This window comes from Zychaea mexicana (assembly GCF_025766255.1).
Source record: "Zychaea mexicana strain RSA 1403 chromosome Unknown BDB00scaffold_37, whole genome shotgun sequence".
NCBI lineage: Eukaryota > Fungi > Mucoromycota > Mucoromycetes > Mucorales > Lichtheimiaceae > Zychaea > Zychaea mexicana.
In genome coordinates, this window is record NW_026516700.1 from 215554 (window position 1) to 236806 (window position 21253).

At 38.0% G+C, this 21253-nt stretch overlaps 6 protein-coding genes across 6 annotated transcripts; 5 read left to right on the forward strand and 1 right to left on the reverse strand.

Moving 5' to 3' along the window:
* Positions 1-218: 218 nt before the first annotated feature.
* BDB00DRAFT_788041 (Alpha/Beta hydrolase protein) lies at positions 219-1443 on the forward strand (the record flags this gene model as incomplete). Its single annotated transcript, XM_053120755.1, has 4 exons — positions 219-469; positions 541-598; positions 675-873; positions 992-1443. The coding sequence occupies 4 exons, from the start codon at positions 219-221 to the stop codon at positions 1441-1443; spliced, it is 960 nt and encodes a 319-aa protein (XP_052979629.1).
* A 174-nt stretch (positions 1444-1617) lies between these two features.
* On the forward strand, positions 1618-2979 carry BDB00DRAFT_872467 (alpha/beta hydrolase fold-domain-containing protein; the record flags this gene model as incomplete). The annotated part of the gene is made up of 5 exons (XM_053126958.1): positions 1618-1877; positions 1972-2029; positions 2132-2330; positions 2425-2772; positions 2882-2979. The coding sequence occupies 5 exons, from the start codon at positions 1618-1620 to the stop codon at positions 2977-2979; spliced, it is 963 nt and encodes a 320-aa protein (XP_052979630.1).
* Positions 2980-5215: 2236 nt separating this feature from the next.
* Positions 5216-6828, forward strand: BDB00DRAFT_763836 (Alpha/Beta hydrolase protein; the record flags this gene model as incomplete). The annotated part of the gene is made up of 6 exons (XM_053119424.1): positions 5216-5593; positions 5668-5803; positions 5877-6209; positions 6284-6531; positions 6610-6669; positions 6733-6828. The coding sequence occupies 6 exons, from the start codon at positions 5216-5218 to the stop codon at positions 6826-6828; spliced, it is 1251 nt and encodes a 416-aa protein (XP_052979631.1).
* A 398-nt stretch (positions 6829-7226) lies between these two features.
* Positions 7227-9882, forward strand: BDB00DRAFT_946107 (peptidase M18). Its single transcript, XM_053129515.1, has 14 exons — positions 7227-7287; positions 7372-7396; positions 7477-7556; positions 7638-7814; positions 7896-7969; positions 7995-8129; positions 8209-8266; positions 8348-8403; positions 8498-8595; positions 8686-8729; positions 8811-9215; positions 9276-9347; positions 9422-9503; positions 9581-9882. The coding sequence occupies exons 1-14, from the start codon at positions 7285-7287 to the stop codon at positions 9766-9768; spliced, it is 1497 nt and encodes a 498-aa protein (XP_052979632.1). The 5' UTR covers positions 7227-7284; the 3' UTR covers positions 9769-9882.
* A 188-nt stretch (positions 9883-10070) lies between these two features.
* Positions 10071-11778, reverse strand: BDB00DRAFT_872469 (Alpha/Beta hydrolase protein; the record flags this gene model as incomplete). Its single annotated transcript, XM_053126959.1, has 6 exons — positions 10071-10166; positions 10248-10307; positions 10397-10644; positions 10737-11072; positions 11160-11291; positions 11403-11778. 6 exons carry the CDS (start codon positions 11776-11778, stop codon positions 10071-10073), a joined length of 1248 nt encoding a protein of 415 aa, XP_052979633.1.
* A 7354-nt stretch (positions 11779-19132) lies between these two features.
* Positions 19133-19441, forward strand: BDB00DRAFT_763797 (uncharacterized protein; the record flags this gene model as incomplete). Its single annotated transcript, XM_053119422.1, has 1 exon — positions 19133-19441. A coding segment is annotated over one exon (309 nt), but the record flags the coding sequence as incomplete, so codon positions are not given.
* Between the last annotated feature and the right edge of the window lie 1812 nt (positions 19442-21253).

Genomic DNA, 21253 nt, shown 5'->3' on the forward strand with positions numbered 1-21253 from the left:
ACTTTCTATCACTCCTCGATGCATCGAAATAAGGATACTGCCCTTACAAATGCTACCACTATTAGTTCATAAAGACAAGGATAGCAACGGTTGAGAAACGAGACTAAGCACGACAATTGGGTAACAGATGGAAGGAAATACTCGGATGGCTGGCATGTTCGATTACTGAAAGTATGCTGAAGATTGGGAAAACTGTTAACGAATCATCAACCACCGTCATGGCACCCACTACCCCCGTCGTGCTCGAACCCTACTGTCAGGCCGTTTTGGATAATCTTCCTGAGTTTGACATCACTCAAATCCCTCCTGAGCTCACGCGTGCTGCCGAGGGTAAGGTGCCCGTTGATGTACCTGAAGTGCTTGAAGAGCGCAAGTCGATCCCTAGCCGCGACGGTTCCAAGTCCATCAGCCTCACAATCACTCGTCCTGTCGGTAGTGAGAACAAGGTTCTTCCCGTTATTATCTACCTGTACGTTCTGCATTGCCACACAGTGTGTTTCTTTTCCCATCACGCAGTAAACTAACACATATAATATACAGGCACGGCGGAGGATGGGTTTTAGGTAGTGAATTGAATTACAAACCAGTCCGCTACGAGGTAATGCATTCTCATCGATTTTTGTATCCACAACAACGTTAGCGCACTCACGCTAACATATCATTCATATGTGTAGCTCACTGTCCGTGCCAACGCCGTTGTCATTTTCGTAAACTACTCACTATCCCCCGAAGTGCGTCATCCTGTTGCCTTGGAAGAATGCTATGATACCCTTGAATGGATTGCTAAAAACGGTGCCTCCATCAATGTCGACACGAGCAAGCTGGTCGTTGCAGGTGATAGCGCTGGCGGTAATCTCACTACTGTCTTATCAAGTACGCTTTATTCCACACTTCTTTTGTTTTCCCCCCATCTTTGAACCATTATGCTCTAGAAATAGTTGGCTCATATGACGTTGCATTGAACCCCATTCTTGCTACGCCTTGTTTCTAGTGCTCGACAAGAAACGCGGTCTTAATGCCATCAAATACCAAGTACTTTACTATCCCGTGACCGATGCCAACTTTTCCACTGGCTCGTACAATCAGTTCCAAGAGGGCTATTACTTGACGCGCAAGATGATGGAGTGGTTCTGGAATCAGTATGTTCCCGAAGAAAAGGATCGTCGCGACATTACCGCAGCACCTTTACATGCTTCGGACGAGGATTTGAAGGGATTGCCACCAGCTTTTGTCATGACGGCAGAAGCCGATGTATTGCGTGATGAAGGTGAGGCGTATGCTCGGAAGCTTGTGGCTGCTGGTGTTCAAGTCACTGCCGTGCGCGTGCTGGGCTTGATTCACGGTGTATTCAACGTTGGCAACTTGAGCCCTCTCACTTCATGGGTTGTTGATCAAACCGTGGAGACTTTGCAAAAGTTTTGGGGGACGCGTGCGAACCTTTGAAAGCCTTCAAGATATACAATTTGTAATACCGCGGGAATAAAGTCTCTTTTTATGCACCCTCACACATGCATATAAAAATTTAAGGATCTTTCGCCTATTTTTGTCTTTTTGCACTTTTCTTCTTCTTCAATCTCCCTAAACAAGACACAGCGACAGCTACATACAAAAAACAGCATGGCACCTGTAGAAGTTGCACTCGACCCGGTTTATGCTGCGTTCTGTGAACAGGCAAAGCACAACCCAAAATTTAGCGACGGATCTATACCTCTTCCCGCCTTTCGCGAGGCTGCTAACCAGCGCTTGAAAGGAGTCAAAAACTTGCCCGAGGTTATCGAGGAAGATAAGGTCGTCGTTCACAATAGCATTGATGTCCGTTTGACTCTTTTCCGGCCACCAGGAACCGAGAATGAAATTCTCCCTGCTGTCGTATTCTAGTGAGTTCATACATTCTTATTGACCTTCGATATCCTCTTCTCTGGGAGGTTTAAACAATACTAAACCTGTTTCTTTTTGACATCAATTCAAAAGTCACGGCGGCGGTTGGGTTTTCGGTAGCAAATATACTCATGGCAAACTAGTTAAAGATGTAAGTTCGTACTTTAAGAAATGGAAAATTCACATGTATGATTACACACCGCTTCTATTGAATATCACAAGAGGAATACTAATGGCTGGCTCCTACAACCAGATTTGTGTGAGGAACAATGTAGCGGTTGTATTCGTTGACTACCCACTCGCTCCAGAGTCCAAGTATCCCGCAGCTCATGAAAACGCATTTGCAGCGCTCTCTTGGGTTGTTGAAAATGGCCACTCCATAAATGTTGACGTAAGCCGTCTTGCTGTCTGCGGCGACTCAGCAGGAGGCAATCTATCTGCAGTCATTCCATGTATGCATTACTATGTATATTAAGGATACGAAAGATTGAAAAGACAAAAGTGACAAAATGCAAAGCTAAAGAAGGACACTTTTACCGTTCTTAGTGATGGCCAAAGAACGTGGTCTACCAAGCGCTATCAAAGCTCAGATATTACTTTATCCCGCGACAGCAGCTTCGCGCGACAAGTACGAATCTGCAAAGCTTTTTGGCGGCGGCGACTACTATTTGAAAAACGAAGACGCTATATTCTTTGATAAGGCGTATTGGAATGACTGTGAGAAGACAAAGATCGGATTCCCAATGTTGGCGACCACCGAGGAGCTTCAAGGACTCCCACCAGCTCTAATTTTCACCGCAGAAGCAGACATTTTGCGTGATGAAGGTGAAGACTATGCTCGTCGATTGACCAATGCTGGAGTACTTAATGCCACTGTTCGGGTCATTGGCGCAAGTACGTATTATACTCTATGTTGAAGCATGCTTCTTCTCTTTGTTACCTTACTACTACAGTGGTGGATTGTGATTACTCATGGTTCCTTCTTGTATGTGCTTAAAAACAGTTCATGGATATGCTACTGTTCCTGTTGATACACCGGCGTATAAACAAACCATGGCCATGATTACCAATCAACTGAGTGAAGCTTTTGAGAAAAAGTGAAGTACTAATATGCGAATGTTTCTCTGAGCAATGTAATCGTCGGTGATACTGTGTTGAATCGTTTGTTGTCCCATACATTTATACAGTGGTTCCCCTAATATATCATTCTTCAAATTCATGGAAACCAGGGATTGTGAAAGTTAACGAAAGCTAGGTCAAACTGCCATGTACAGATTCTTTATCCAAACAGATCTTGATGTTACATGGATTAACCAACACTCAGGAAAATTGTCACTCTGACGGTCATGTACTTTATGTAGCCTATTGTCCGATACATATACCTGGCCGTATCGACATATTCTACACTACTTGATTCTGATGTTGAATCACATAATTCACATTGTACATTGCCTGCTGTCAAATACATTTACCGGGCCGAATTAACCTTTTCTTCATATACATTATAGATAAAGATACACCAAATGAAGAGACGATGGACGACCCTAACAAGGCTAGCGCAAAACTGTGAAAGAATTTCCACACCATTTCGGGAAGCCTTTCTGAGCATGCTCAAACGGTCGTAGGTTCGACCTCTCACTGCTGTCTGGTAAAAACGTCTTGCCTATGAAAAACAATCATCTCGCAGAATCCCCAGTGACAAATTGGATAGCCAACGCTTATGATAGATTTACCCATAGAAGCACACCGATGTGCCCTAGTTTTTCAACCAGGTTTCAGATTGTGTGTTTAACGTAATTGTCAGTTTTGATATTGTACATATACTAATAAAAAAAGGCTTGTATTGTGGTAAAGTTATTCTTGGTAGTTAAAGGTTACAGAGTGAGAGAATCCCTTACAAACAGACTCATTGTTTCTCACACAATCTTGCAGTTGACATGCACTTGGAAGAGCTTTATCCGAAGGCTGGATCATACACGGGCACTTGAATTAGTGTTACGGGCATGCGTCATAAAGTGAGCCGGAAGCGACGACAAAACAAGACAAGCCAAAGACAGAGGAGAGATGAATCTAGGTCAAGGCAAGAAGAATATCGGAAGGTCAAGGAGACCAGATGATGAGAAAGGAACAAGGAACAAGTCGAGTGATTACATTTATATTTAAGAAGGTTGATAAGTTGGGTGATGATTGACGATAAAGATGTTGAGGGATTGAGCAGAGGTCAACGAATAGTCATGACAGGAAGGGCCTCTATTGGGGTTAAAGCGATGCAAGCGAAATTTGAAAATTGACCCACAAGTCGCTTCAATAGCGGACGTTGCCCATAAACTGTGCCATTCGCTGCGTAAAAAAAGTTTCTCAACGAATTGGATGCGGTGAATAAAGCCAGCAGTGGTATTCCAACTGTGTCGGGGGCCTTCGAGCTATCGCCGGGTTGACATCGTGCTTCTACTTTTCGAAGTAGGAGTGGGGAGCTGAAAGTTCTTTTAAGAATGATCAGTTTCTTTTCCCATTCGTTCCCCACTTTTTACACAAAAAAAAGAAAATGACAATAATATAGCATCTGGAGCAAAGTCCAGCTTACTCGCTAAATTTTCCCTAATTATTTTTTTTTTCGGGCGAGTCTAACTTTTGCAAGCGGACCAGCTTTTGCTAGCGGACTCACATATAATCTTAGCGAGTCTATCAGAGTCTGTCAACTTTGACAAACCAATTGTCAGCAGTGCTAGCAACATCTACGTTTTGTGTGATTATTCTTAAAAGGCAAAGGGTTTTGTGCCATCAAAGAAGAGTCGGCTTGGGCTCACATGTATTAAAGAAAGCAGAATGGTTTAAGTGTGGTTGAAAATCGACTTCCCTATATGCCCCTAAGCACCAGTGAAAGATGCTCTCGCGACAATGTGCCGAATAAGGAAGCATGTCGATCCTGTTACACACAGTGCTTGTGATCCAAGAAAGAACGATGAGCACATTAAAAGAGCAGGAGGATTTTCGTACGGGTTGTTTTTCTGATAAAAAAAATGACTGATGCCGCTGCCTTGTGGTGATGTAAAAGAACCTGTCTTTGATCAATGGATTCATCACCGCAGCCCTGCGTAAGATTTACCTAAACAGACTGCTGCGGCGTTCGTGCGACTTCGTTACCATGGCAACCCGTTGCTGATAGCGTACTCTTTTTAACCCTTCCGGTCCACCACGCGGTTTGTGTGTTATCTATTTATATCAGCTCGGTTTGCATGAAGCAATGATCCTTTCTTTCTTTCTTTCTTTTTCACACACGCCCTTTTTCCTTCTCTGTGTCGACACACACACACACAACACGAATAAGACAAGACCCATGTCTAGCATCGAACCTTTTGAAATCCCGTCCATTCCACCTCAGCGTCTTGCTTCGCTCAAAGAAAAGCTACAGAACGTTGAGTATCCGAACGAGCTCGAAAAGAATGTCGGCTGGAAGTATGGTGCACCTCGACGAGCTGTTGAGCCTCTCGTTCAAGCCTGGCTCAACGACTACAACTGGGAAAAGGCGCGTGCCGAAATGAACAAGTGGCATCACTACCGCGCGGAAATCCAAAGTTTACGGGTGCACTTTATCCATGAACGTTCGAGCAACCCTGATGCTGTTCCTCTCCTCATGCTGAACGGCTGGCCGTCAAGCTTTTACGAATATCACAAGGTGATTGATTCTCTTCGAGACGGTGCTAATGGCGGTCAGGTAAGTAGAGAGAAAAAAAACACTCTTAAAAACGAAAAGCTGCGATGATACGAATGAAAGACGCGCATACGCAGGCCTTCCATGTGGTGATTGCAAGCCATGCTGGATTTGGCTTTTCAGAAGCACCCAAACTTCCCGGCCACGGTGGCTCAAAGAGCGGTGAAATCTTTCACGAGCTCATGACATCAGTACTCGGTTACGATGAATACAGTAAATATGACCGTTTCGTTGGATGCAATACCAAGAGCATGTGCTGATAAATGTATACCTATATCTGTTCAAGTGGTTCACGGATCCGACTTTGGCACCATGGTCGGCAAATGGCTCGCTGTCAAGCATCCTCAGCAGTGCAAGGGATTCCACACGGCCACGTCCGGATGTATGCCACCCATCCCAACGCCCGGTTTTCTATGGTCCCACCCACTCAAGGTGGCAAAGTTTATGGCTAGCATCGCTCTCGGTATGGACACCGTCTATGGTCGTGGTTCTTCCAAAATCAAGGGCCGATCGTTTGTCGACGTTGAAAATGATCCTGAACTTGGTTACTGTGCCATCCAGAGTACACGACCGTACACTTTAGCATATGGTTTGACTGACAGTCCAGTGGGCCTTTTGGGTAAATGCATCATAACCCCATCTATCATCAGTAATTGATCATTTTTCCCACTAAATGACACAAAAAATACCTAGCTTGGCTACTCGAAAAGTACCACAATTGGTCATATCCGGAAAACAAAGATGACAGTGTCGTGTTGCCAGACACCATCACCACCGACGAGTTCCTCACTCAAGTCACTCTCTTCTGGCTGACAAATTCGATTTCCTCGTCGATCCGTTTCTACTATGAAACCTTCAATGATGCAGGAGTGAAGGCGGTGTTCCCGCTTTACGTCAACATCCCGAGTGCAGTGTCCTGCTTCCCTGCTGATCTAAGCAAGGTATTACTTGATAAAAGATGGTGCGATTGTCATGAAACAAACAAGCTGACAGCACGGTGACTGAATCTTACTATGTAGGTCCCTCGCGAATGGCTTGAAGCAAACTTCAATTTGCAGCAATACAACGAACTCGACATGGTATGTACATATATGCTTTTGCTTCACTATGGTATTCTCTTGCTCACTCTCTGCTATCTTTAGGGAGGTCATTTTCCGGCCTTGGAGTGTGGAGCTTTGCTGGTGGATGAGGTGCAACGATTTGGCAAATTTTTGAAGACGATGGAATACTTAAAGTAGCGATAGCAGCAGCAGTTTTGGCTGTCATGGTTCCCCTTCTCCTTAGCAGCAGTAGCAGTATTAACCTTTCTTTTTCTTACCTGGCTATCTTTACAAAGAAGAATAAAGTTGTTCATTTTTTTCGCGGTCTCTACTCACAAGTATTATTACTGCCTTATACACTGGGACTCCCACTATTGAGATACGTTCCTGAGAGCTCTTGAATAGATTGATACTAACTGATCTTCTCGGGTGTAATGGTTAGACGTGTATTCAACGTCAAATGAAGGCTGACCATCGTTTTAGGCAACTTGTTTCTTTTCTGGTAAATAGGTTCAGCCCTGTCCCACCTGACAGCGGAATGACCGTCAATTCCGTCAGAGGAAACTTTCGTCCGTCTGTTTTCGCGCATACACGTACTACACACGCAAGCTTCTTTTTTCAAATGTATCTCTCACGTACGTTTCCACAAGAATCATGGTAAAGCTAGCTTATTAAACGATTATTGCTGCTATCAAAGTGTAATACATTAAGTTAGCTTTTATCGCAAATTGTAATGTATAGTTCAATCCTTCTATTCCTCAAGAAGGTATTTCACCCTCTACTTTTCTTTCACACTTCTCGGATTTTATGCATGGTTTTAAAGTATTAGCACACTGTTACATCCAGCACGCGACTTTGTGGATTTCGTCAACAAGTCGCCATCGCCCTTCCACTGCACTCATGGAGCTGCTGAGCTGCTGAAACAGGTATACACACCTCTTTTGCAAATATGAATAGTACAACAGTCAGAAGTTGGTCCTTACGTACGGAGTCAGGGGTAAATGTAGGCAGGTTTCACAGAGATCAAGGAACGTGACAACTGGAATGGTGCTATTGAACGCAATGGCAAATACTATTTTACTCGAAACGGCTCGTCGATCGTTGCTTTTGTTGTCGGTGGCAAATACGTTCCTGGTAACGGGTTTTCTATTGTGGGCGCGCATACTGATTCTCCTTGCTTAAAGGTAAATGATTACAAGAAAGAAGGGGAAGCTTCTTGTTGGATCGAAGTGTTTATTCATGTTCCATACTATTATGCACAATAGGTCAAACCTATCTCTAAAAAGGAAAAGAGTGGTTATCTGGAAGTCGGTGTCCAGCTTTACGGTGGTGGTATCAGGTAAGGGACATAAGAAAATAGTAAGCATTGCGACTCGGATACCTAACAAGTATGGGTTTATCGATCAGGCACGCATGGATCGTGATTTGGGCGTTGCTGGATGCGTCATGGTCGAAGACAACAATGGCAAATACCGTCTAACAGTGGTTAAAGTGGACAGGTAGGTAAAAGGATGAATTTTTTGAGTTAGTGTAATAGAGAAGGTACATTGTTTAATTAATGTACTTTGGGGTGCCTAGACCTCTTTTGCGTATTCCCACACTTGCAATCCACTTGGATCGTAATGCCAACGACAGTGTAAGTATATTAATGTGCTGGCGAATTAGAAAATGGAAGTAAATTCTATTTAATGAAAATGAACACTCTTACTATCCGTAGTTCACGTTCAACAAGGAAATCCAGCTTGCACCAATTCTTGCTACTGCCACCAAAGCGTAAATGTCACCTCTTTCCCTTATATACAATAGATATACAGTATCCTCATTCTTGTATACACATACTCAAAATTTACATATTCTCATCTGTTAGAGAGTTGAACAAGACTGAAAGTGACGAACATATTGAAGCAGAAGAAGGCCACCACCCCTTGTTGATTCGTGTACTTGCCGACGAAATGGGCGCCAAACGTTAGTAGTATTATCTTTATATTGTGGTTAGAATAACTGTGTTATGGTTGACCTATATGTCCTCTTACTGACATATGCTAACTCTAATAGCAAGCCAAATTCGCGATTTCGAATTGGTTCTGTATGATACTCAGCTTATAATAAACAGCTAGACAGTAGAGCGAGAGAGAACAGTAATTGATGTTTTGCTAATCACTCTGGGTATGAACATACAGGGCTCAACAATTGGTGGCGTATGCAACGAGTTCATTTTCTCACCTCGTCTTGACAACCAAGAAATGAGCTACTGCGCTATCCGAGCATTGCTGCAATCCAAGAACATTGAGAACGATACCAACGTCCGTGTGACCGTTTGCTTTGACAATGAAGAAATTGGCAGCACCACCGCCCACGGTGCTGACTCGAATCTTTTGCCAACCACCTTGCAGCGCTTGGCCAACACTGAACTGTTATCTGGCGAAAACGTATCGCCCACTGCCTTTGAAGAGGCCATGCACAAGAGTATCCTCATCAGTGCAGATATGGCACATGCCATTCATCCCAACTACCCCGAAAAACACGAAGAAAACCACCGACCAAACATGCACAAGGGTACTGTTATTAAGATCAACGCAAACCAGGTAACTATGCTCATAGAACTGTGAAAATGGCTCGCACAAGAGATGTCAGCAATACAATAGAGATATGCTACGACTGCAGTCACCAGTTTGGTTTCGAAAGAACTGGCAAAGAAGCATGTGATCCCAATTCAGGTAGGTTTTTGTCTTTGCGTTGGCTACTGTGGCCAAAGTGATACCAGGAGCTGATAAATATATTGGTTTAAAAGGAATTTGTTGTTCGTAATGATAGCCCTTGTGGCTCGACAATCGGCCCAATGCTTAGTGCAAAACTTGGACTTCGCACAGTTGGTAAGTCAGACAATCAATGGGTTGGATATACGTATCTGATATTGACTATGCTTTTGCTGGTTGTCGCGGTTCGATAGATGTGGGTAACCCTCAACTCAGCATGCATTCGATCCGTGAAGTCGGTGGTACCGACGATGTCAAGCACGGAATCGATCTGTTGCAGGTATTACCTTCTTTTTGTTTTGCTGGATGTTATCAAATAGATTTAAAGATCTCGGATTCAAGAGCTAATTCGTCGATAATATTCCATCTAGGTCTTCTTTGAGGAATTTGCTGAATTGGAAGCTCGCATTGTTGTGGATTAAAGGTAGTATTATGATATGAATAACCGGTTCGGTGGTAGTGGGTAATAGAAATAACAATGTGAGTTTAAATAAGGAGCTCTATTCAATCCCTTCGTTCCTACACTCCCGTATCATTATAATTGAGCGAAATAACAAATCACGATTTTTTGAAGATAAATTGGCAATAGTTAAGCTCATTGCGTACAATGATATGATATAATTTGGTCGATGCGTGCCATTGAACAGGTATACAAGCGAGTATTATGATAGTTCACCATGCATATCAGTTGATCCACTTTTTGGTTCTTAACAGTTTCCCAAAGCGCTGAAGATCATCCAATAGTAATTGATCTGTCTCCAAGGCCGGAAAGTGGCCTCCCTACAAAAAACACACGATCCAGTCGTTAGGATTCCGTATATGTATAATGAATGAAGTATAAGAAAAAGCACAAGTTGTTACCACATCCGGTTCATTATACTGTTGTAAGTTTACACTCGTTTCCACCCAGTCTCTGGGAAACTGTGTTTTAGCACATGAAAAGAATTGACCCATTAGCACAAAGATCGTGGTGCATTTGGGAATGATTTAATACTAATAGCTATATGTACCTTTGCAAGCTCAGCAAGAAATTGGATGATCGCAGTAGGGATATTGACGCGACCCATGCATGTTGACATGGTCTCATCCTCGTGGAAGGCCTCATAGTATACACGTATGGATGAAGACATGGAATTTGTAAGCCAATAAATGGTCACCATCGTCAAGAATTCATCAACAAAAATGGTATCTGGTAACGACTCGATGTCATGTATACCGCCATGATCAGTCCAATTATGAAACTTTTCAAGCATCCATGCTGTTAGCAAAATGACTTAGGGGTGACAAGTTAGAATATGCAGTTTTACAACATTAACCAACAGCGGTAGTATAATACAGATTTTAACATACCCAAGAGACCTACAGGGCTATCAGCTAGGCCATACGCTAATGAATAAGGACGGGTGCCATGGATAGCACGGTAACCTGATTCAGGATCGCTTTGCACACCGGCAAATGCCAGTTCTTCAGCTTCAAACCCATTGCCATATACGGCTTCGATGCCCAATATTATGCTTGCATAATACTTGATTACGTGAAGCGGGTGCGTCCATAAAAGCGATAGCGTGTTTGTTGGTGAGGATGGTAAACAAAGCGGCATAACGCTATGGAATTCCTTGCAGCGGTCCGAGCAGTTTCTAGCCATCCAGTTGCCAATGTTAGATCCCCAGTCAGACCCCGACAGCACTTTTACAGTATGAAGTTAGTGTGCGAATTAGATGGGATGACGGTATGTAGAGAATACATCAATGATAATAATACAAAGGACATTACTATATTGAGTATAGCCAAGGGTGGCCATCAGTTCATCCATCATCTCGCCATTCTTTGCGACACCATAGCCTGGTACCTTGGATGCTTCTGAGAAACCATAACCCGGTAAGCTTGAATAACGACATGAAAAGCCTATTTATCGCACTGTAAATGGTTATGATATGATGGATGTTTAGGTTTTGGCTTTCTTTTTTTTCTGTGTAGTTCTGCTCCTTGTGGATGTCTATACGTGTATTACCTGACCACCGTTAGCACCGTTTCGAAGCGACTCGACTATTTTGTGATATTCATAAAACGTTGATGGCCAGCCATTCATTAAAAGAAGAGGGATAGCATCCGGCACGGTAGAGGGCTCGTGAATGAAATGAACGTGCAAACCTTGAATCATAGCATCATAATGGTGCCAACTATTCATTTCGGCACGCGCCTTCTCCCAGTCATAGTCATTGAGCCATGCTTTCACAAGTGGTTCGACAGCCCATCGTGGCGCACCATACTCCCATCCAACATCCTTCTCCAGCTCGTTGGGATACTCGGCTTTCTGGAGTTTCTGTCTGAGCAAAGCGAGTCTTTCAGCGGGTATTGATGGGATCTCAAAGGGTTCGATTGTTGACGACATTCGATCAGTTTTTGTTTGTTGAGAAAAGAAAAGAAGAGAAGAAAAACGCTTTTTCGTGCAGGATTTTCTTGTTGTTGTTGTTGTTGTTGTTGTTGTTGTTGTTGCTGCGGATTATATTCTTACCCTCAACCTATACAAACAATGAGCTATTTTAAACTTCTGTCGCAGTTACATCGCCGGTGAGTTTTTCTTTTTTTTTTCTTTTTGAATTGGCTATGTTGAAGAATTATCGACTATACGCTGCCCATGTGTAAAATTACGGTCAGCGAAAGCAACTACATAAAACAGTCCAGGATTTCCTTCAGAAGCCTGTACTACAAAAGACATATGTACATAGAAAGAACCTATATTCAATATGCCTTTACCAATCCCAGCTAACCACTATTGAATAAAACCTTTTACTCGGATGATTCACCTTACGTGAACAGGACAATAAACCTATCAAGTATCAACAGGTACATCGGCCATTACATCAGCTAACGCCGGTTTCAAAGATGTGCCCGATTAACATAGCGACTTCAATAGAAGTTCTGATACGTCTGTCTATCACATAGTTTATCCACTAGTATTAGGATGAATTGATATCGTCGTCGCGCAAGAAAGTGTTGCTACCTTTAAACAAAACCGTTTGCAAGTAAGTATATAATTTTAGCTAGGAAAAAACAACATTAAGACAACTCCTCTGACCAGTGTTTCTCATTGCATTTCTCTATAATGCAGTGATGTTCTTAGCTCGAAGCGAGGATGCCTTCGAAAAAGACAAGCAACGTAAATTACATCTTCATAAAATGCATACTAAGGGTATAAGGAGTAATGCATGTACGTTTATTTACACTGTTTATCATAGATCTGTACATGACGGACAGCATCGAGAAGGAGGAGCAACAGAAGGATTACGAATATCAAGCAATCGAAGAGCCGGACGTTGACTTAGACGTGGATGTGGCGGTAAAAAAAACGACGTCAGAGCGTCATGGTAACAGAAAGAAATTTCTCCACGATGTACAAGAGAGCAGTGACGATGACAAACCTTTGAGAAAAGAAGAGCCGTGTAGTAAAGGTGTAGTAGTGATAAGGTTTAGTGTGGAAGTTCGCAAAAGAATAAAACGTAGTTCATGTGAGAAGGTCTTTGTGAGTTATAAGCGATGCGCTTAATAATATGGGTCGATTTGGGTTACTTCTGGTTTTTTGCTAGTAATGAAGGCACGTGAATATCAGTAGATCCTTGTGAAAGCTGTTTTTAGTGAATCTGGGCGAAATTGCTAAACACTTACCGTGGTGATACTCTACAAGTACTGGCTTAGCAGCGTCGATAATGTTCAAGCGGAACGGGAAGCATGCGAGATCCATCCTAGCACTACTGGTGTATTCAATTTTGATTCAAACGTGGCAAGGTCTCTTGGCGTTGTCACACTATGATACTTGGCTTTTTTCTAACCAAATCTACGCATGACAGCCTATGATCTTTACAAAAATGGCGTCACTACTATTGTGCTCAATGTAAGTTTCTATATTTTATCTATGCCATATCCATCTTTTTGCAGTATCATAACCCCATGAAAAACTGCTACTGCAAGAAACGGGTCTACTGTAATTACTACTTAATGCTATGACGAGAAAGAGGTAGAAATAAGAACATGGACCAACAAAGGAACGATTCTTTGGATGGATCAGAATAGTAACTATGACATTAAGTACTTTATTTAAAGATTATGATATAAGAGATGCTAACTATGGATGGATGATCATATTTAAAGTTGTTTACATGTTCGTGGTATTTGATGATGGAAATTGTCAGTTGCAATGCACCATGCAGAAACGCTTTCTGTGGAATTTGTCCATGATTGTATCCATGAAGGGTGTACCATTTGTATCTCAATGATTTTGTTCCCAGAAATCTGCGTCAACAAGCGTTGTGATCTCCAGCGTATGGTAAATGTCATAGAAACGGCTGATATTTTCTGTAAATTTGGAAATTTCCTTAATGCATGTAGGCAGCTCAAACGAGTGTAGTTCTGCCATCGTGTACGTGCCGTCAGCGATTAGTGTCGAGCTATAGAATGTAATAACAGGCCCTACATTACATAAATAAAGAGATTTGATGAATAATGAGCTAAAAGCGTGCGTTATATCTTGCTCAGCAATTTCACCCTTACACTTAACCAACTGCTTGAAAGGTTACTATTAATTTGGCTCGCGAAAAATCAATCGCGTCCTTGGCAAAACGTGACAATCTCATAAGGTCGATAGCACTAAGACGGTCCATGGCTGTATCGGGTTTAACTTCGCCAAACAAGCATGAATGACAAAATGCCAGTGAATTGATATCGCTTGGTATTGAATCTGGGTGCACAATCCTTTTTGTTCGACATGGTCGTTCATCGGCATTGCGGGATGTGCAGTACCAAATTGGCTATAAATTTACAATAGTTTTTGATATATCTAATAAATTGCTTGCTGCTATATTAAATTATATCATCCATTTTGATATTTTATCAATTTTATGACATCATGTGACCAAAATCATGTATTCAATGATTATAAAAATTGAAAATCCATAATATAAACAAAGAACGACCCAATGGATACAACAAACTATACACCACTGATTACAAATGAAGTAAACTCAATTATTGCAAATTATTAGCAATTCCTAGAATGGAATTGGCCTACTGTATATAATAAATATAAACATAGAACTGATTTGAAACATATTAAATTCATAGAAAAAATCAAGGATGAATTGTTACGTAAATTAGGTTATGTTGCTGTATTTTATTTTCTAGTAGTTTTATATACAAACAAGGAATATCCCGGACCCTACTTTGAAATTAAAAAAGGATTGTTTTTATTATATCATTTAGTCTCTAGAGTATATGGTGAAGAATTTGAAAAATACTTACTACATAGCACATTTTATACATTTTATAAAAAGTTTTGGATGGATGAGGACAACTACAAACGAATCAACAAAATAGTAAATGATTCAATGAATAACATGTTTTCATCTATCAAATTACGTATTCTATCTACTAGAAAGCATAATCCCGACTTATTTAAATATGTAACACTTGTATTGGATGGTCATGATTCAAGAATTAACTATGTAGATACTGAAATTGACCACTTTCAAAGAATGTATTCTTATAAATTTAAGAAGAATGGAATACGTACCCAATTTGTTAGTGATATGAATGATATGATTATTTATACTTCTAAAAGTGACTTTTGTTCTGATAGCTCAGATGGTAGCATGTTTTTAAACATGAAATTATTTAAATATATGCATGAGAATGACATAATGGCAGTTGATGGTGGATATACTTTGCTTATCACATAATTTACAGAGCTTGCTAATGAAAAAGGATATAACTTTAGTCATGATAATTTTGTATACCCTATATGTAAAAATGTAAATGAGCCCTTAACGATTACTGAGGATCATTTTAATAAGACATTTGGAAGTTTTAGGACAAAAGTTGAGAATCAATTTTCAGAAATTGGGAATAAATTCTGCCGATTCAATAATAACAAGTCAGTTGTTAAAATGGATAACATAAAATACTATAATCTGCAATTTCGTGTAGCTTGTTTATTAAAAAATATTACAAAATTTGTAGAAATGTTCAATATTCCTATTTTACCACACCATAAACTATGGCACAGTAATGATTTTAATTTTCCAGTAGAGCATAAACTAATTGATATAGTGGTCAGCAATGATAAACAAAATAAAGATAAACTGGATAAAATGATCAGATTGCAAAATGACCTACTTAATATGGCTATATCAAATGAAGAAATGATTGTTGATAATGAATCTGATAATAATGTAAATCAGAGTAATAGTGATAATGATGATGTTCCAAGATTTAATGAGCATCGTAAAAAAAGAAAGCGAAATAAAGGGAAACAACAAGCAATGGCATAATATGAAATAGAAGAGATTATTAGGCATAAAACTGAAAATGGTACATATTTGTTTGAGGTAAAATGGGTTGGATATAGTGCTGATGATAACAGTTGGTAAATTTAATCAAAAGGATTTATTGAAGGAATATATCAATAAGCATAATCTTGATATATTATAAAATTGCATACTCTACTATTTATAATATTTTCTTCAACTACACACCCGGCAAAGGATTTTATAAATTAGGAAATAATTTTGTCTCCGATGGCAAATAACAAATGCTGATTGGCTAATACAGTGCATCCTGAAAAAATGAAGTGGGGGAGGCTCCAAAATTTGAGGTTGGGGGTGCGATTTAAGGGAATTAAGGGGGGATTTCGGGTCATCTGATCCATCCCCATTTTTCAAACCACACATCTGTCGCACAATCGCTTCAAATTACTCGAAATTTCGCTAAGTCATCACCCTCTGGCAAACCTGTCAAGCTGCCAGTTTTTTTTTCGCGAGTATCTTAATTTGCAAACATTGCAATAGTTGCGAGTAAAATGCGGGTTCGAAGAAAATCTTCCCATGAACGTGTTTTGTGTTTGATGTGACATTTTGCTTAAGAGAAGTAAGAATTGAGGAAGAGCATATTTGGCATAAGCTGCTCTTTATATATTGTTCTGATTCGCCAAGACGAAGAGGAACAACTCCGATATATTATTAGGCAGCAACACGTACGCGTAATCTGACTCAGCAAGCTTTTCTTCTTGGCTTTTTTCTTCTTGGTCTGGCATGCGTAATTCCTCTGAAGCATTGAACATAACTTATTATTCTTAATCTCAGAGACTTCAACACTTCTTGGTATGCATATTAATACTGATCTCCTTAGATTAATATAGGATGTTTAACAATTGCTAAATATAAAGGTAATGTGTCAGCGTTAGATGGTTGATTAACAATGTACTAAAAGTATTACATTATTGAAGACGAAATGAGTCAGGTAAGTCCATCAAAGTTAAAGGTTAGTATAAAATCATAGTATTATCAACATTAATACTATTAGCTTATGCTCTAAACGCTTAAAGAAGAGTGTACACTGCTGGTAAGTTAAAGGCTCCTTTTGTTGTGTTGCTGCTATGCAATATTTTTTCCTCTCCAAGTGTGCTGCTGTCTGTTTGTAGGGCTATCTTAACAAATGACGAGAAACTCTTGAACGGTAAGCATGTCATTTTTCTATGTGTGTCTTTTGATTTCGAATACTGACTCAAACACGTTATAAAAACGATAAATTGCAGAAACCCACTGATGTCCCAGGATAGAATCCCAGGATTGGAACAAGCAAAACGAATCTCGCTGTGCTTTTTTTGCTTCAGGATGAATTGCGATAGTATTATTGCTTTTTGTAAATTCAATCAAATAAAAAAATTTTTTAAAACGAATACTCCTGATTTCCATCGTTGATACATTTGCGTGCAACCCCCCACCCCACCATCACATTTTTGGGCTGGTGAGTGCTGGTACTTGCTCATCCATAAAAGGCAATTTTAGTGAACCTGCATGAGTCTAACCATATAAAGTGTTTCCAATTCTGAAAAGTTCTTGCCCGGGTGTGTAGTATATAATATAATGTGAATTCATACCTAGCATTCCTTTCTTACCAATTATTTTTATATATACACAAAATTCAATTTTTTGTACAATTTGGATTTTTACAGCCAATAAGTTTCTTACAGCCAATAGTATTATCTAATATCTAATTGGAGTTAGATGTCCCCCATTGATTTCTGGCCTGGTGCGTACATATGAGGAGATCATTCAAATCAATGAAAATTGTTAAGTAAACAAAAACACGGGAACTAGATGAATGAAAAACGACAACATTGCAATAAAGCATATACATACCATCGTAGGCGACGTTCCCCAGAGCTCAATAAAGGTCTCAGGATCAAGTCTATGACTAATGGTATCAGGTCATGCTCCCCTAATGGCTCCTTCAAACGCAGTTTGGGAAAATCTTCTAGGCTGGTATGGTTCAAAGTTAATAGATGAATATTAATTAGTACACATTGTCACAGCGATAGGCGATTCATACAGCGATACCCTTTTCACTTACATGTTCAACCAGACACGGATAGTTCTGTAATGGAACGTCCTTGGTTGGTAACCGCATATTTTCTTGTTCAGTTCTGTAATGACTGTGTCAGCATTACAGTAAGGTAGATCCAGTGGCTTTTCAGAATAGAAATAATAGAAAAAAAGTATGAGGACTTGTGATTATGCTTTTAGTGCTAATCAATCATGTTGCCTCTACTCACTTTAAGAATAGCGGCAATGGATGTCATGAACGACTGATCAAACGTATTGAACATAGAGCAATGGTTCTCTAATACGCGCATGTGCGTCTGCTGGAGTACTTGTTCGCCAATTATATCTTTTTGAATGGTAGAGAATTGGTTCGCCTTCAGTAAAAGAACGTGATTTAAGCCACTATGTACATCTGTTATTTTAGTGAGTGTAAAACAACCCTTAAGCATCCCAGTGTATATATAACAAGGTACTTACACAAGTTCAGTGACATGCGAATTGTAGGAGAACTTTATCAATCTTGTGAGAGCCTTGACATGGGACTTGTACAGTCAACCCCCATTAACGTCAACCCCAATAACGTCAACCCCAATAACGTCAACCCCCGATAGCACCAACAGATTCGCTGGTAACCTTCTAAAGTTAGCAGTTATTATCTGAAAATGGATTCAATTCATTAAAGGCTTATGGAGCAAATGCTTTTGGATTAAATAAATTATCTATTACCAAAAGATTAGAATGGGTTGATCAACATTTTTTAGAAATCTTAGATTTAAATTCAGGATTATGGAGAAAAGCTGATGAACCTATGTTATTTTTAGCTTTTTGTTTTGAGTTACAAGGTTATAATAAGGATCCATTAAACTTTATTTCTAGATTACCAATTTATTTAGATGCAACATGTAATGGTGTATAACATTTAGCTGCAATGATTTCTGATTTTGATCTAGCTAGTAAAGTTAATTTAGTTGAATCTGATATGAAAGATGATCCTAATGATCTTTATAGTTTAATATTAAATCCTATTAATGAAGAAATTAAGAAAATAGAGGAATATGATTTAGAGTATGCCAGATTAAAGGGTTTAGTATAAAATAGAAAGATTGTAAAAAGAAGTTTAATAACTATTTCATATAGAGTTAAGATTAAAGGAATTTATGATCAATTAATTCAAGATCATTTTTCTATATATAAAAAAATTGATGGGAAAATGTTTTATAAACCTAAAGATGAGAATAAATTAACTTTAATTACAAGTAAAGAATTAATGTTATTAGCTAAATTTATTCATAAATCATTATATGTTGTACATCCTAAATTAAATGAATTATCTAACTATTTTAATAATATGGTTTTATTAATATTTAATTTAAACTTCCTATTGTTTGGATTACTCCTTCAGGATTATTAATTAGTCAAAAATATGTGAAACTCACATCTATAACATTATCTACTAAAGTTTTAGGTAAAACTAAGAGAATTCTTGTAAAAAGTCCTATTAAAGAAAAAATTAATAAAATTAAACAAGTAAATGCATTTATTCCTAATTTTGTACATTCAATGGATGGAAGTCATGTAGCGTTATTAATTAAAGAAATTTTATCTAAAGAAAAAAATATAAATATCTTAACTGTACATGATTGTTTTGCTACAAATGCTAATGATGTATATATTCTTTAAAACATGGTTAAAATAAGTTTTATTAGAATTTATAGTAATGATGAATTTATTAACAATTTTCACAAATTTGTCTTAGATTATATTAGTAAAAATTACTTAATTAATATTGATAAAACTTTAGTGATTGATAATAATAATAATGTTTATAATATTCCCCATAAACCAGAATTTAAGAAAACATTAAACTTAACAATACAATTAATGAAACAACTTATTTTATTAATTAAATATTAAATTAATAAAAGACAAATATGTTTTTTTCCTCATTATCTAGATAATAAATGGAGATAGGGGTTTTTTTATGGTATACGTATCGAAGAAGGATAGTTTAAAGTGGTAAAAATAATCTGTTTATAAAACATAAAGATAATCCTATAATTTTAAATTCCCTTTTTATAAAATAAAGGTAACAAGGAGCCTCTAATCCCACCCCTAGTTTCTAATAATTTAAAATCTTTATTTTATTTATCAATTTCATTAAATACTATTAAAAGTAATATATAAATTGTATTTAATTACAAAAAAAGGAACAAAATATTTCATAAAATATTATGTTCCATAAAAACATTAATAAATTTATTATTAACAGTTTTTTATTAAAATTGTATTTATTCATTAATAATTAAAGGTGCTGTACTAACCCATTCACTATTTATAAACACTTTTTTTCGTTTGTTAAAATTAGATGATAATCTTATCTCTATATTTCTAATTTGAATATTAGCTGTATATAGATTTTTAAACCATTTCATTTTATATTTAGTAATAGAAATACCTGCAGCAAGTTTATTAAAATCTTGAAGTGTTAAATCAGACCCAATAGTTCTTGCTTTAATAATTATATCACTATTATATTTATCAACTAAATATATTTTAGGACCTACATATAAACCATTAAAATTAGATTATTCTAATTTTAATTGTCCTAATTCTGCTCCTACATATTCAGAAGGTAAAGCTTTATCTACAATTAAAGAATCTGTATCTGTTTAATAATATGTATACCCTTTTAAATGCATTAATTTATTCATATACATTCATGAATAGGTTGTAATTGCTGCTGCAATAGGAATAGATTATGAAACAGTTCTTTTTAAAGAATCATATTTTAGAAGTTCATTATCAAAACCTTGTTCAGATAATTCACATAAATTTTGATCAGGAGTAATATTATATCTAACTAAATGTTTGTTTTAGGTAATTCAAAAATAGTATTAACAATATAGGAAATTAATAATTTATCCATTTCTTCTTTATTTATTAAATCATCCCTATTCTTCCAAATAATGAATTTAATAATAATTTATAAACTTCTCGTAATGGACCTTCTGATCTTTGTTTATGGAAATAACAAGTTAGGATATAATTTATAGAGACATTTATACCTCTATCAAATTGATAACTATATAAAACATTAATTTCATAATTAAATTCTTTAGATTGTTTTAATTCTTCAGAAAAATACCATCCTTTCCATGATCCTAAAGGACAATGCATTTTTTCATTATCTCTGTAAGGTAAAGTAGGAATAAATAAATTATCTGGTGTTTTAATTTCAGCATAAACAAAACCAAAGTAATCATCTAAATTTGTATTACTACTAAATCTTAGTTTTCCAATAGGCATATCATTTAACATTGAGAAAGATATAATGAATTTACAACGTATTGATATAAATTAGATCCTTTAGGATTAAATACATCAACTCTCCCACCATAGAAACTCTTTCAAATATCATCATGAGCTCTTCCTTGTACTTTATAAATGTTATGTTTCATAAAGTTAGTAGTAAAAATATTTAGTGCTAATCCC